Below are 15186 nucleotides of genomic sequence, written 5' to 3'. Positions count from 1 at the left end.
AAAATATTTAAAAATAGATTTTAAATATTAATTAAAATTAAAAATATATATTAAAAAAATGCATGTATTTCGCCTTCAATCAAGTGCCAACATAAATCAACCACGTGTACACCTTTCTCTCATAGACAGACGCACCTTCCGTGTCCATACTATGAATCTAATTTCCCTTATTAGCCCCAAAAATAATACAATCAGAATTTTAAATAATTTAAATTGAATATTTTTTTATTATATTTTTTTTTATCTTCTTATCGTCGTTTCTTCATTCTTCTTCGCCCCTCCCCCCCATCTTCGCCGGAAAAAACCCAATTTATCTACCGGCGAGAAACCTTCAGCACAGTTACCTTTAAACCCTTACAAATGGCATCGTCAATCCCCTACCTTCCAGTAACGCCACCACTCAATTCACACACAAACACTTCAATACACAACCCCCTCATCTTCTTCCCGAATCCCACAAATTCAATCTCGTTAAAATCCATCAATCAAAACCCTCGTTTTTCTTCTTCCGTAATTAGAAAATCCTCTTCTATCAGCGCCGGTGCTTCTGCGGCATCCGCATGCTCCACGTCGTACCCTTTTATAGGTAAAGTCGGGTTGCATAGAAGAGAAGGCAACTTCATATTACTTTCCTACGGCACGAACCCTAATACTGGATCCGTGATGGCCGTAAAAGCTGATATTTCCCAAATTCTCTCGGCGATGCTTCCCTTTGTGGTGGCGCTCACCGCAATTGCCGCGCTAACTCAACCGTTAACCTTCACCTGGTAATCATTTGTTTATTAATCACACCCTTTTTATCTCTTTCCTTTATGTCAACTAAAAAAGGTTTTAGTATATATATATTTTTTTACATGAACCACTGACACTATCATATGACACTTAATAAATGTCAATAAAATACTACTTGTTTAATCCAGTTTTGAGGTTTATGTATTGGGGTTTTAACATATGTTCTTCTGAGGTTTAATATTGGGGTTTTACCATATATTTTAATCGGAAAGAATCTTTCTTTTAGTTACTTTATGTAATGTTCTTGATTACAGGGTGTCAAAGGAACTCTATGCTCCTGCTCTTGGTGGAATCATGTTGTCAATTGGCATTAAGCTTTCAATCGAAGATTTCAAACTTGCGTTTAAGAGGTCAGTCTCTGCTTCCAATAACTAATAATTCTAAATCAATCCCGATTCCAAGTTTTGGATTTTGATTGTTTTCATCTGTGTTTGCAGACCTTTACCATTATCTATAGGGTTTCTTGCTCAATACGTATTGAAACCTGTTCTGGGCATGTTCGTAGCAAGATCTTTCGGGATGTCTCCTGTGTTCTATGCAGGATTTGTCTTGATGTCATGTGTTGCAGGAGCTCAGTTGTCCAGCTATGCTAGCTTTTTAAGCAAAGGGGATGTGGCTTTAAGCATTCTCTTAACAAGTTCAAGTACTATCGCCTCTGTTCTTGTTACCCCTCTTTTAACTGGTCTTCTTATCGGATCAGTTGTCCCAGTGGACGCCATTGCAATGTCCAAATCAATCTTGCAGGTACTTAATACGTACAGATTAATGAACATGATCCAGTTTGATCTCCATGGGTTCTGATTTCCGAGTTTTTTCAGGTTGTTCTTCTTCCAGTTACACTTGGTTTAGTACTCAACACATACGCAAAACCAGTTGTATCTATTGTTCAACCCGTGATGCCATTTGTTGCTATGTTTTGTACCTCCATTTGTATTGGGAGCCCTCTGGCTATTAACCAGAGCCAAATTCTTTCTGCAGAAGGTCTCAAGTTGATTTGGCCTGTTTTGACATTTCACACTGCTGCATTTACCTTCGGTTATTGGATTTCCAAACTTCCCTTTTGTAGGTAAATAAACATATGCGGCTGTTTCTTGGTTTAAATCAGTAATAATGATAAAGTGTTGTATCCATAATATTCATCAATGTATTGGGATTTGTAGGCAAGAGGAAGATGTAAGCAGAACGATATCACTTTGCACGGGAATGCAAAGCTCCACGCTGGCGGGGCTTCTTGCGACGCAATTCTTGGGGAGCACCCAAGCGGTCCCGCCAGCGTGTTCGGTTGTTGCAATGGCAATAATGGGACTCTGTCTGGCGTCCTTTTGGGGAAGTGGTTATCGAATCAGAGACTTACCGAATTATCTCATCCCACAAAATGATTCCCCATGAATGATTAAATGTGATTTTTAAATTTGAGTATTTTTTTGGTGCGAAGAGCTAAACACGGGGAGGATGGTCCCCTTTATATGGTCTAGATAGTAATTACATGATAGAAATTAGTTCAAGATATGACACATTTATAAGTAAATGTTGCCAAGGATGTGACACGTTTTATTTAACTGTAGCTGTGTATAATAATAATAATAGTAATGTCTTATGAAAATAGTTCAAGATTTATTATATTTTACTTTCCTAGTTATTGTATGCTAATTGTAATGTATAATTATTATAATTTTCTATCATAAAATATTGGTTCTAGATGTTTTCCTTTTTGTGTTGACTTTCATTCTTCTCTGCTTGCTTCTTGTACATCGTTTTCCCTTTTACCTTTTATTTGTTTGTGTAAATTTTCTACTAATAAAAGAATACGTATTTATGTCATTTGTTATTTTCTTATAATTTATGATTTTCTTTTCAAATGTTGGTATAAAAATTACACTAATCATTTTATCATCATTTTTTATTTTTTTTTTAAAAGTATTGGTCGATAATAAGTTAGATAATTATTTATTTGATTCATGATATTTAGGATAAATCTAAATTCGTATTGAATAAGTTTCAATTATGATTGCCGATTATTATTTGTATTTTTATATTGAAAATCCTATAAAAACATGTTTAATTAATAGTTTATTGAAAGTAATTGATTAATAATTATGAGCTTTTACTATAAAAATTTAATTATTTTTGTAACCGTTGTTCTTACAAACTATAAACTAGTGTCATAATAGGATGAAGTATCGAAAGTGATTTAGAAATATTATCAATAAAAAAAAACGTATTTAAAAGGTACCAAATTTTAACTTTTGTTTTTAACATATCATTGTCATATGCAATAGCCTTTTCTTCCGATAAAAACAAAAATGATAGTTTGTTACATTTTTCATGTCTTTATGTCTTTTTTAGTTTAACGACATTTTCAAGACATTTTACATAGCTAATTATCTTTCCTAACTTTTTTTAGTTTACAATTTGAAATCACATTTTTTTAATTCATATTTTTTAGCACTTGTTTATTACATATGACATTTATTAATTTTGTAATTTTATTAAGTACACATCAAAATCAATTTTTTTCATAAAAAATATTATCTTACAACAGTAACAAATTCATAAAAACTATAATCATTAAACTATGAATGTTATAACAAAGTTTTGTTTTACATGAAAAAATATATCGATATTAATATGTAATTATAGAATACAAAGATTATTAATTTTATATGTTTGGTTATTTTTAAAACAATAAAAAAGGGTACAAAATTAAAAATATTAATTTGCCCTCTTCGTTTGATCTAGTTGCATCTCAAATTTGTTTAGATCTATTCTTTTAATCAAACAAGTTAAAATGAAGATGAATTCTCATGGAATTCCGTGAAAATAAATGGCGTGGCTATTGGATCCGAGTGAAATGATAGTGAAGTCGCCGTACTTGTTTGAATTTTTCTTTAGTGTATCGTACTTAAGGGAACATCATCAACACTATATCCTTAGTCATGGTACAATGAAAAGAAGTACGAAGGGTAGTCTAAGAGATGGGAGATCGAGAAGGCTGGAGAGATCAAGAGGGCTGGAGTCAAGTTCGCCGGAGAAAAAATTATGGGAGAGACTTCATAGTTAATGGGAAGGCTGTATCCTTCTATATACAGAACTTCCCTCCAGATTGGGATGAATCTGCACTGTGGCGGATGTTCAGTAGATTTGGGACCGTTGTCGACGTCTACATAGCAAAAAAGTTGAACCGGCTCAAAAGAAATTTCAGGTTTGTCCGATTTATTCGGGTCCAAGACTGTGTTTCATTCGAAAAACGTCTCAACGAGATCTTCATTGGAGCTCAGAAACTGGAAGCAAACGTTGCACGATATCAAAGGGCTGACAATTTGAACCGAGTAAGAAACTACCATCCCACAAGAAGACAACAACCAGACCTAGTTCCAGATTCAGCAAAGAACACACGAAGACAAGGTAGATCGTTTGCCGAGGTGGTCAAGGGGGCAACGTCAAGTGCAGATATCGAAACGGGGGAGTCAAGTAAAGCAGTGGGTGGTTCGACCCAGACGAGAAAAACAATAAAGATGTTATCCAGCCCGGAGTCAATAGATGCCATGCAGAACACCTTGGTGGGGACAGTTGAAAGCTTCCAAGACCTAATGAACGTGAAAGCTTTCCAAGAGTTAGAGGGATGCCCGTCAATGAATCTGAGGTACTTGGGGGGTCTAAAGATGTTGCTCGAATTCGTGAATGAACAGGAAAAAGATGAGTTCTTGAATAATGGGAAAGAGATATGGAAGTCGTGGTTTAAAGAGGTCTCTAATTGGGAAGCAGGAGAAAACTTTAATGAAAGAATTGCTTCAATAATCATTCAAGGAGTGCCACAACATGCATGGTGTGAGGAAGCTTTCAGCATCATTGCTAGAACATGGGGGACGGTGGTAATTCCGGAAGAATGCAATACAGATTCCCCTAATCTGGCTTTTGGTAGAGTCGGAATCCTCACAGCCCATCCTGGAATCATCAGTTCTTCCATAAAAATCACGGTGGACGGAAGACCTTATTTGATTAATATCATGGAGGATATTTTCGAATCCCTGAAACTTAGTCCGGTTCTTGCTGCAAATGATTTCTATCAAAGGATGTCTTGGTGGGATGAAGCCAGTAAAAGTGAAAATGGTAGCCTCAACAGTGAAACTTCGAACCGCTCTAAAGCCAGCCTCCAATCTCCGCGAGCATCGCCGGCAAAGACCCAGCAAGAGCCGGACGTCTCTCCGGTGTTGTATGGGAAAGCGTGGAATCAGAATGTGAATGGGGAAGTGGAAGTGTCGCACAGTATGGCGGCCGATGAAATTCCTCGATCCTTTAAACCTGTGGAAAAAAGCAATGAAGCTGGTTCGCCACTGTTCCCGGGTGTAGGCCAGGTCTCATCCGGATCCGGTGCTTCGAAGACCCGACATAAGGTCCAGGCCCAATTTCCTCCCACTTCTATTTCCCCCCAGCCCAAGACTAATTTCCCCCTGGACCTTAATATAGCCCCATCACTTTCAAATCCATCTGGAAACATTGACTTATGCTCTGAGCGTAATCAATCTAGAATATCCCCCTCTCCCGATCGGACCCCCCTGGCAGATCGCTCCCCCGGCGGCTCACAATCCACTCAAGACATGTTGATCCGGTCCCAGCAGCCTGAAAATTCGCAGAACCAACCGGTGGAGTCGAATGCTACTTCAGTGGAGGTTTTCAAGACCATCAATGTCGGAGAATCGGTGGGTTTTCAAGTAGGTAATCATTCAGACCAAATTAGACAGCTGATTAAAGCTCGTGGCGTGACTATCATTGAACAATGAATATCTTCTCCAACAATGTTCGTGGAATCGGGTGCGAGGTCAAACGGGGCTGGCTCAGAGATTGTCGCATTAAATACCACTCTTTTTTTATGGGGCTTTAGGAAACTAAATCCAGGGACATAATAAACAACCTGGATAGGCAAATATGGGGCTCTCCAAATTTCAGATGTGAGGTTATTGATCCAGATGGACTCTCTGGTGGTATTGCCTCATTTTGGGACCCATCTCTCTTTCAAGCCTCTGAAGCAATTAAAGGTGAAGGCTTTCTTGCAATCAAAGGTGTTTGGCTGGGTTTGAGGAAGTCTTGCTGTTTTGTCAATGTGTATGCTCCCCAGGAGCCTATAAGGAAAAGATCTTTATGGAATAACCTGGTCGGGTTGGTCAACTCAGATTCGGACGCTTGCTGGTTCATCTTTGGAGATTTTAATGTTGTCAGGCTACCGGAGGAAAGGATGGGTTCCGGGTTCTGCCAAAGTAGTGCCTATTACTTCAATGATTTTATTCATACTCTAGGTCTATTAGAAATCAAAATGGGGGGGGGGGGCGCAGATTCACGTATATGAACTCTGCTGGTGACAAGCACAGCAAGCTGGACAGATTTCTTGTTTCTTTAAACTCCTTAAATTCTTGGCCGAATTTAAATGTCACTGCCTTGCCTAGAGTACACTCAGATCATTGTGCAATTCTCCTTTCAGCTTCCCAGTTAGATTTCGGCCCCACTCCTTTCAGGTTCTATAACTCATGGCTCGAGGATCCGGACTTTGCGAAAATACTAAGTAATGGTTGGTCAGTCAGTAATTGCCCCAGGCGTCAGCTATATCTATCTCCTCTCTCCTTGGTGGCAAATAAATTAAAGAACCTAAAGGAGCATATCAAAATTTGGAGGAAGGAGGTGATCGGGAGATCGAAAAAGGAATTGGATGAGCTTACAACCCAAATAAATGACATTGATCTCTTGGCTGAGAAGGGGCTGATAAACAATGAAATGCTCAAAGCCCGTCAGAACGCTCAACAAAAAATCATTGAAATCGAGTCCGGGCGCATTAAGGACCTGAAGCAAAAGTCTAGAGTTAAATGGGCTCTAGAAGGTGATGAGAATACTACTTTTTTTCATGGACTAATTAACAAACATAAAAGATCTCAGCGTATAAATGGTATTAAGGAAAACGGTTTCTGGATCACTGATCCGGTAGATATCAAGGAGAGAGTTCTAAAGCACTTTGCCGATAGATTTGCGGAACCTATTAGATCGCGCCCTAAGTTCATCAACTCCAATTTCAAGAAATTGCCCCCCTGTGCTATTGAGTCCTTGGAAGACCCTATCTCCATCGATGAGATCAAATAAGCAATTTGGGCGTGCGGCTCAGATAGGGCCCCCGGGCCTGATGGATTCTCTTTCGCTTTTCTAAAGAAGCATTGGGAGGAAATTGGTAGTGACTTCTACCTAGCAGTCAAGCATTATGAAGCCTCAGGGCTTATTGATGAAGGATGCAATTCATCTTTTATCACCCTAATCCCAAAGATCCAGGACCCGATCACGTTAAACGATTTCCGACCTATCAGCCTAATCGGATGTCTATACAAAACGATTTCAAAGGTCCTTGCTGAACGGCTGAAAAAAGTGATCCACCATGTGGTAAGTAAAGAGCAAACAACTTTCATTAAAGATAGGAACATCCTAGATGGGCCTCTAATCCTCAATGAAGTTATTAGCTGGTTGAAGAAGAACAAAAAGAAAGCGTTCATTTTCAAAGTTGATTTTGAAAAAGCTTTTGATTGTATTAGTTGGGATTTCTTGGACTCAATCATGCAACAAATGGAATTTGGGGATAAATGGCGAGCCTGGATTCGTGGATGTTTAACTTCAGCAAGGATCTCGGTTCTTATCAATGGTGCAGCAACAAAGGAATTCAGAATGGAGTGGGGTGTGAGGCAGGGGGACCCGCTGTCTCCTTTTTTGTTTATCTTAGCCGCTGAAGGTCTCCATGTAGCTCCGGAATCGGCAAGAGAAAATGGTGTTTATAGTGGCGTTCAGCTCCCTCGCTGTGGTCCATCAATCTCGCATCTACAGTATGCTGACGACGTGATTTTTTTGGGTTCATGGTCGCTGGAAAACACGAAAAATCTGATTAGAATATTACGGTGTTATGAGTTGGCTTCAGGGCTCAATGTTAATATGTCAAAGAGCAAAATTTACGGACTTGGTGTCCAGTCTTGTGAATTGGAGTTGGTGGTGTGCAGCTTTAACTGCTCGATCGGTTCATTCCCGATTACCTACTTAGGTCTCCCAGTTGGTGTGTCGATGGTTCGTGAAACTCATTGGAAGCCCTTAATCGAAAAATTTCGAGCAAAACTCTCGAGATGGAAAGCCTCCACCCTGTCGTTTGGGGGTAGATTGACCCTTTGCAAATCCGTTTTAGGTAGCCTCAGCTCATATTATTTTTCGCTATATAAGGCCCCTTCAAAAGTACTTAAATCTCTGGAACGAACTCGGATGAATTTTTTCTGGGGTGGGAGTTTGGAAGCAAGTAAAATGGCCTGGGTTGCTTGGGAAAAAATACTAGCTTCCAAAGAAAGAGGGGGTCTTGGGATTGGCAGTTTGAAAGCGCAGAATCTTGCTCTTATGGGTAAATGGTGGTGGCGTTTCAGAACCCAACAGGACAACATTTGGGCCATGGTAATTCAAGCCATTCATGGTTCAGAGGGTGGTGTGGCTCGTCCAAAGGCTGTTAGAAGAAAAAGTAGTTGCTGGGGCTCGATAGCTTGCCTACCATCATTTTTAGACAAAGACCAGGTGCCTTTCCTTTCCTTCTTTCAAAGCTCATTAAATCTCGATGGTTCATTCAAATGGTTATGGTCTCTTGATCACTCGGGTGTTTATACTGTATCCTCACTGCGGAAACACATTGATAACCGGTCCCTGCCTTATAGTAATGCTGGTTGGAAATGGAACCCGCTTGTGCCGGGTAAGGTAAACATATTAGCCTGGAGAGTCAGCCACTGTCGGCTTCCATGCATGGAGAATTTAAATAAGCTTGCTATCAGTTCTTCAGACTTATGTCAAATGTGTCATGAAGCCACAGAATCAGTAGATCACATCTTTGTGGGATGTCCGATAGCAAAGGAAGCATGGGCGCAGGTATGTAGCTGGTGGCGTCTACTGGGGAACTATCCAAATGATTGTAGGGAGCTGTTAAACTGTAAAGAATCATTAAGGGGACATAATAGACTGGAAATGATACATGAGGCTATAATGCTGGTGTTCTTATGGGTAATGTGGAGATTCAGGAACAACAAGGCTCACTGCTCAAACCTAAACTCCGGATCAAGATTGGCTTTGGCTCTCGAGGTACAAACATTTTCGCATCTATGGATCAATGCGAGGAATCGGAAGGGAAGGAAGCTTAGATGGCTCGAGTGGTGTTGTGATCCAATCTTGGAGTGCTATGGCAGGATGTAGATATTTTAGTTTATTTCCCTTTCCAGTTTTTTTCTTTCTTTTGGTTGTCTTCTGCTTTTTTGTTTGCTTCTTTTGGTCTTTCCTTTGTTGTTTTGTTGGTTTCTTGAGACCTTTGTACCTCCTAGCTCCTGGCTAGCTTTTTCGTTTTTTTATATGCCTGCCGTTCTAAAAAAAAGTCAGTCATGGTACATATTGTCAACGAACTATATATATATATATATATATATATATATATATATATATATATATATATATATATATATATATATATAGAGAGAGAGAGAGAGAGAGAGAGAGAGAAATTAATTAATATTTTTGGTTTTATACACTTTTATTGTTTAAAAAAATAACAAAACATATCAAAAATAATAAGTTTTATACTTTACATTTAGATTAGTGTCGATATATTTTCAATTAAAAAAATTGATGTTACAACATTCACTATCATGGCGTATCCCATTAAAAAGCATAAAATAAATATATCATCTACATTCCTTTCACTAAAAAATTCATATATTTTTTTATTAAAAAAACAATAATGATAATTTATATCATTTTTTGGGATTTTTTTTGATTCTCTTTAATAAATATCATTAATATAATCATAAAATATCATCTAAATACAATTCCTAAACAATCTCAATGTATACATTAAAATCTATCAAGTAAAAACAACCAGGTAAGATCATATTGATGTATGATCCATTTGGTATATAACTATAGCTAGTATACTGTTTGGAAATCCCACATTAAACACCTCATTAAATTTATCATAATCACCCCGTAAGTTGATCAAGTAGTATAATGACTTGGAAACAATCTCAATGTATACATTAAAATCTATCAAGTAAAAACTACCAGGTAAAATCATATTGAGGTATGATCCATTTGGTATACAACTATAGCTAGTATACTGTTTGGAAATCCCACATTAAACACCTCATTAAATTTATCATAATCACCCCGTAAGTTGATCAAGTAGTATAATGACTTGGAATTACTGATAAATCTTATTTATAAATTTTTAAGAACGACTATAAATATAAATATAAGTTACACTTGAAATAAAATAAGTGCAACTTAACTTATAGAGGTTTTAGCGAAAACCAGGAAATTGCACGGACAAAACTCCAACCCGAACACCTCTTTTTGTAACACTAGTCAAAATAGGTCAACAACAGTCACATATGATCACGTCAAACAAGTAATATAATAAACTTACTTTATAGTTCATGGCAAATTCTAATAAAAATATGAACTTTCATACATACCTTATGATATAAATCAAAGCACACATCCATAAAATTCCAAATGTTTTTAACAAATCTTAATCTAACTTCGCATGAAGAAGTTATAATAAACTCTAACACTATAAATCTCTATAATAAGAAAAAATTAAAATATAGTGAGAATTAGCTATTGGAATATAAAAGAAAGTTGTAGTACTTGGAAATACCTACCCGTGGATATAAAGAACGTAGAAAATGGAGTTCGTATGCAAAAAATATGATCTTCCGAAGATCAAGGAGTCCGAGAGCATGACACGTGGCAGAAACCCGAATTTGTTATAGCTCACGACGTGAGCATGTATTCTCACGATGTGAGAGTGCTCCAAGACACTTCTCAAGGCTAGAAAACAAATAGTAAGTCTACGGAGTGATATGTTTAGGGCTCACGACGTGAGCATGTTATTCTCACGACGTGAGATGTCAACCAGACACCTTCCGAAGCTAGAAACACAAATGGCAAGTCTACGAGGTGATGCAGCCAGACCACACGACCTGAGCATTGATTTCTCACAACGTGAGAGGTCCTTCGACATCCTATAAATAACAAGTCCGACCCTAACCCTCCTTACACCACAATCTCTTTCCCCTCTCTTGTTTGTTGAAGGCGTTCCTTGTCCCAAGACCGACGATCACGAACCGCTAACCATTTCTAGTTAGATTCAATCAAATCACGCTACTAGAGTGAGTTTCATGGCCCCATTTTTTTAAATATTTTTTGGGGGAAATTCATGCTAAATATTATATATGAGTTAATATTATGTTTATATGATAGTATATTCATATGAACATAAATAGTTATATTAACCGATATATAGTTGTTTTGTATCATATATACCCAGAATATATCTAATATTTTGAAATCATACCACTATCTTAAACTTGTTAGCATGTTGTTATCATAGATTTATATAGCTCCAGAGTTATACTCGGGAGTTCTATATACTATGTTGTGTTATAACCCCAAAGTTATACTCGGGGGTTCTATATAGACTTGTTAAGTTTGTTGCTATTTTTGGTTTTATGTTAGATGAAACCTGGTTTTTACTTCAAGTTATAACTGTCATACTGCCTAAGTATTATGAAATTAGGAGTAATGTTTAAAGCGTAGTCTAGTAACTTAGGGTTTTAGACACGAGTATACTTTCACTATTATAAATATAGGAACTCGACAAAGTCTACATGAGCTATTTTATTCATCAACTAAAATTGGAAATCTTAAGGGAAATCCTCTAACTTGTTACCGCTAATCCCATGTGAGCGAGGAAGTTGTGTATAGATCTATGCGGGTTAACACCCCCGACCGTGGTTGCTAGTTACAACCCAATGGTTTATTTCGAGTGACAAGGAAGTTGAATATAGATGTATACGGGTTGACACCCCCACCCGTGGTTGCTAGCTACAACCCAATGGTTTATTTCGCTGACGAACTTGCCTAATTTGTTTTATTCCTACGTCGATGAAGCGTGCAGAATCTATTACCAAGGTACTACACTTGTAGTACTAATCAAGGGTCTTGTATGTCATATAGCCGCAGTTATGGACTCATGGTAGCACAATTTTAGAAACCTTATACTTTGTTGATATACAAGTATTAATGTTAAATTGTTAAGTATAAGTTTCTCAAACACTTATACTCTAAGTACAAGGAAACTTGTAGGTATTCTACTTATTCATTAAGTAAACAATTATAGCTAGCACACATACTCTAATAGAATTGAAATAAGATTTATACGTAGCGATTTTTAGTCGTATAGAATTGAAATAAGATTTATACGTAGCAACCTTCGTTTGTGTGGGATTACAAACACTTATATTCATAATATACGAAACTTATATGTATACTAATTATTTTGTAAGTAAACCATTATACCTAGGATATATATTGTATGTTAGAGACAAGTATGAGTCAGAATGATATTTTCAAACTATGTTCTATACTTTTGTAACTTGGAAAAAATATTATTTTTACTTAGAGTCAAAACCTGTGGACTCACTAACTTTATGTTGACGCATTTTTAAAATGCATGTGTTTTCAGGAACTAGATAAACTGTAATGTTTCTTGAACAACGAAAGTTTTATTGTTATCCTTTCTGTTCATAAGGAACACACACACACACACACACACACACATATATATATATATGTTAAGACGTGTGCGATAATTCGGATACTATGTAATAATCACCAGGCTACAAGAATAATGTAACTTTCTATCATCAATAAATGTATGTAGTTTATAATAATTCTTTTTGTACTGTTCAATATATGTTTGATAACTGTGATACAAAGACTGAAGTTACACCGCCCAGTGTTATTGCCGCCGGCCGGAGGTGTGACAGATTGGTATCAGAGCTATTAACTATAGAGAACGAATACTTTCTTAGGAAATCATGACTATAGTCTAGGGCTTACTCTATTAGGTTTAGATATATCCCTTAACCTACAATTTCAAGTATTATTAATTATCTACTGAAGGACTACTTACGTGTAACGACCCAAAAATCAAGGGTAAAATTTCATTTTTAATATAGCCAAAACGTAGATATCATTTATTCCAAACATTCTAAAACATCGCTGATTAAAAAATTTATCTGAGTTCATCCCAAAATCATTCATTGTGGAAAACATGGGTGTATGCGCTGCGATCAAGTCAAGCCCTTTCTTTCCAAACCGATGATACCTGAAACAATAAACAAAACTATAAGCACAAAACTTAGTGAGTTCCCCAGAGTGTACCCCACACAATCCACATAACCACATAATCCATACTAGCTATAACAGCTACATAAACCATATCAATCACATAAGCCATGTATATAAACATATATGGACTGCCATGGGCTCCCCCACATGGTCTGATATCCAACTACCACGGGCTCCCCCCTCCTCGGGGTCTTCCATGCAATTATCACAAAGACAACTAGCATATCACATACTGTCATAAACAACTATCATACCACATGTCACATAATCAACTAGCATATACAAGCCAAGTATCTAAACATATAAGGATGCCGTGGGCTCCCACAAGGTCTTACTCCAGGATGCCATGGGCTCCCCACATGGTCTTAAACCTAAGTGCCATGGGCTCCCCCATGGTCTTTAATAGGAAAGCCATGGTCTCTCCACATGGTATTACATCCAAGTGCCATGTGCTCCCCCATGGTCTTTAATAGGAAAGCCATGGGTTCTCCACATGGTCTTACATCCAAGTGCCATGGGCTCTCGCATGGTCTTCCAGACAAGTATAACACATATACGACTATCATACTCCCTAGCACAAAACCAGCTCATATGCCACATAACACTACATCAACTAGTGTACCACGTATCATAAAATGGGACGACCTTGGTGCCTTAGACCCATTGGTATGGTGAGGAGACTCACCTCACATTGCTAAAGTCCCGTGGATAAAACTCTATCTGCTGGTTGACAGGTTCCCGAACTGTCAACATCAAAACGATACCCAATTAATAATTGGGTTCCAACATGTTACCATAAGTCCATGCTTGGGGTAAAAAGACTACTTTACCCCTAACTTAGCTTTATTCAGTCCAAGGCCCAATCCAAAGGCCTAAAAGTCAAACTATGGACCAAAGCCCAAGACATGGACCAATTTTCCAAATTGGGCCCAAACCTCTACATGGGCTTATCTTAAAGCCCAACCATTTGGTCCTGTCCAACCACTTGGTATTCCAATGGTCCAACCTCTCATAATCCTCAAGGCCCAATTATGACCCATCTATGGCCCAATTTTCCAAATTGGGCCCAAACCCTCACATAGGCCTTACCCTAAGGCCCATCCATATATTCTTAGTCCATATGATTATTCTTGGATCGCCCATCAATAGCCCAATCACCAAAACCCAATAGAAAGTCCCAAGCAAGATTAGGGTTTTCACATAAAATGACGATTAGGGTTAAGTGTTTCTTACTTAACCCATTAAGGACTTAATCCATTAAGTCCATCAATCTATTGGGTCAATCATATAATGTGGCCGGGCTTAATACATAATTCCAATCTAGTCATCTAAAAATACGGGTCCTGATAGTCCAAAGTCCATATATCCAAATTAGGGTTTTCTAAATCGTAATTAGGGTTTCCAACCCATTACAATACAATTAGGCCCAAAAGATAAGTCCTTAGGCCCATTAGGGTTTCATCAGGTCAATTAGGGTTTTGCTAAGTCGGGCACCACCCACTACCACCTCGGGTAGTGGTAGTCAACGACGGCTCACGGTGGTGGTGGTGGTTATGGTTCTAGTCCGTTATGTCCAAGCATCCAAAAGCAAGCTAAACACAAGTAAAAGCACACCGCCACCCGATACGACGACTGGTGGTGGCGGAAAGGTGGCAGCCACCACCTCACGGTGGTGGTTATGAGTTTTCTTGATTATACTAGTCACTAATTACAGTTTACAATGCCAAAATCCCAAATAACACACACACGCTAAGATAAGCACACACACACAAAACCACCCTTGTGGTGGCTGGTGGTGGTACATGGTGGCAGGCACCACCTGACGGTGGTGGTAGTGGCTTTTCCGAGAATTCCAGCCAACGGAAACGCTCAAAAAAACGATTAGCAACAACAACAATCTACTTTACGCCAAAACGGATGTAGCCACCCACCTGGTGACACACGGTGACAGCAGTAACAACTCTAGCATCCACAACGTCGGCTGACGGTGGTTGAGGGGCTCCATGATGACGACTGGAGAATGAGAAGGAGAAGAACGACGACATTCCTGTGGTTGCTGGTGGCCTTTCACTGATCGGAAACGGGTGTAGTGGCGGCTCATCGTCTTCATCGGTTGTGGCGCAATGATAGCAGCAACCTTGTCATTCACAGCCCATGTAT

At 38.3% G+C, this 15186-nt stretch overlaps 2 protein-coding genes across 2 annotated transcripts; both read left to right on the top strand.

Annotated features, from left to right (window-relative positions):
• Positions 1–202: 202 nt before the first annotated feature.
• LOC145074324 (Sodium Bile acid symporter family) lies at positions 203–2427 on the top strand. The gene is made up of 5 exons (XM_079020725.1): positions 203–767; positions 1047–1142; positions 1230–1536; positions 1611–1858; positions 1953–2427. Exons 1-5 carry the CDS (start codon positions 361–363, stop codon positions 2179–2181), a joined length of 1287 nt encoding a protein of 428 aa, XP_078876851.1. The 5' UTR covers positions 203–360; the 3' UTR covers positions 2182–2427.
• Positions 2428–5569: 3142 nt separating this feature from the next.
• Positions 5570–9033, top strand: LOC145075396 (uncharacterized). The gene is made up of 4 exons (XM_079021656.1): positions 5570–5611; positions 5675–5979; positions 6087–6661; positions 6941–9033. The coding sequence occupies exons 1-4, from the start codon at positions 5570–5572 to the stop codon at positions 9031–9033; spliced, it is 3015 nt and encodes a 1004-aa protein (XP_078877782.1).
• The last annotated feature ends 6153 nt before the right edge of the window (positions 9034–15186 follow it).

The sequence above is a fragment of the Lactuca serriola genome, chromosome 9 (assembly GCF_051521515.1).
Source record: "Lactuca serriola cultivar US96UC23 chromosome 9, Lser_US96UC23_V15, whole genome shotgun sequence".
NCBI classification, from domain to species: Eukaryota; Viridiplantae; Streptophyta; class Magnoliopsida; order Asterales; family Asteraceae; genus Lactuca; species Lactuca serriola.
This window is presented reverse-complemented; position numbering and strand designations above follow the sequence as displayed.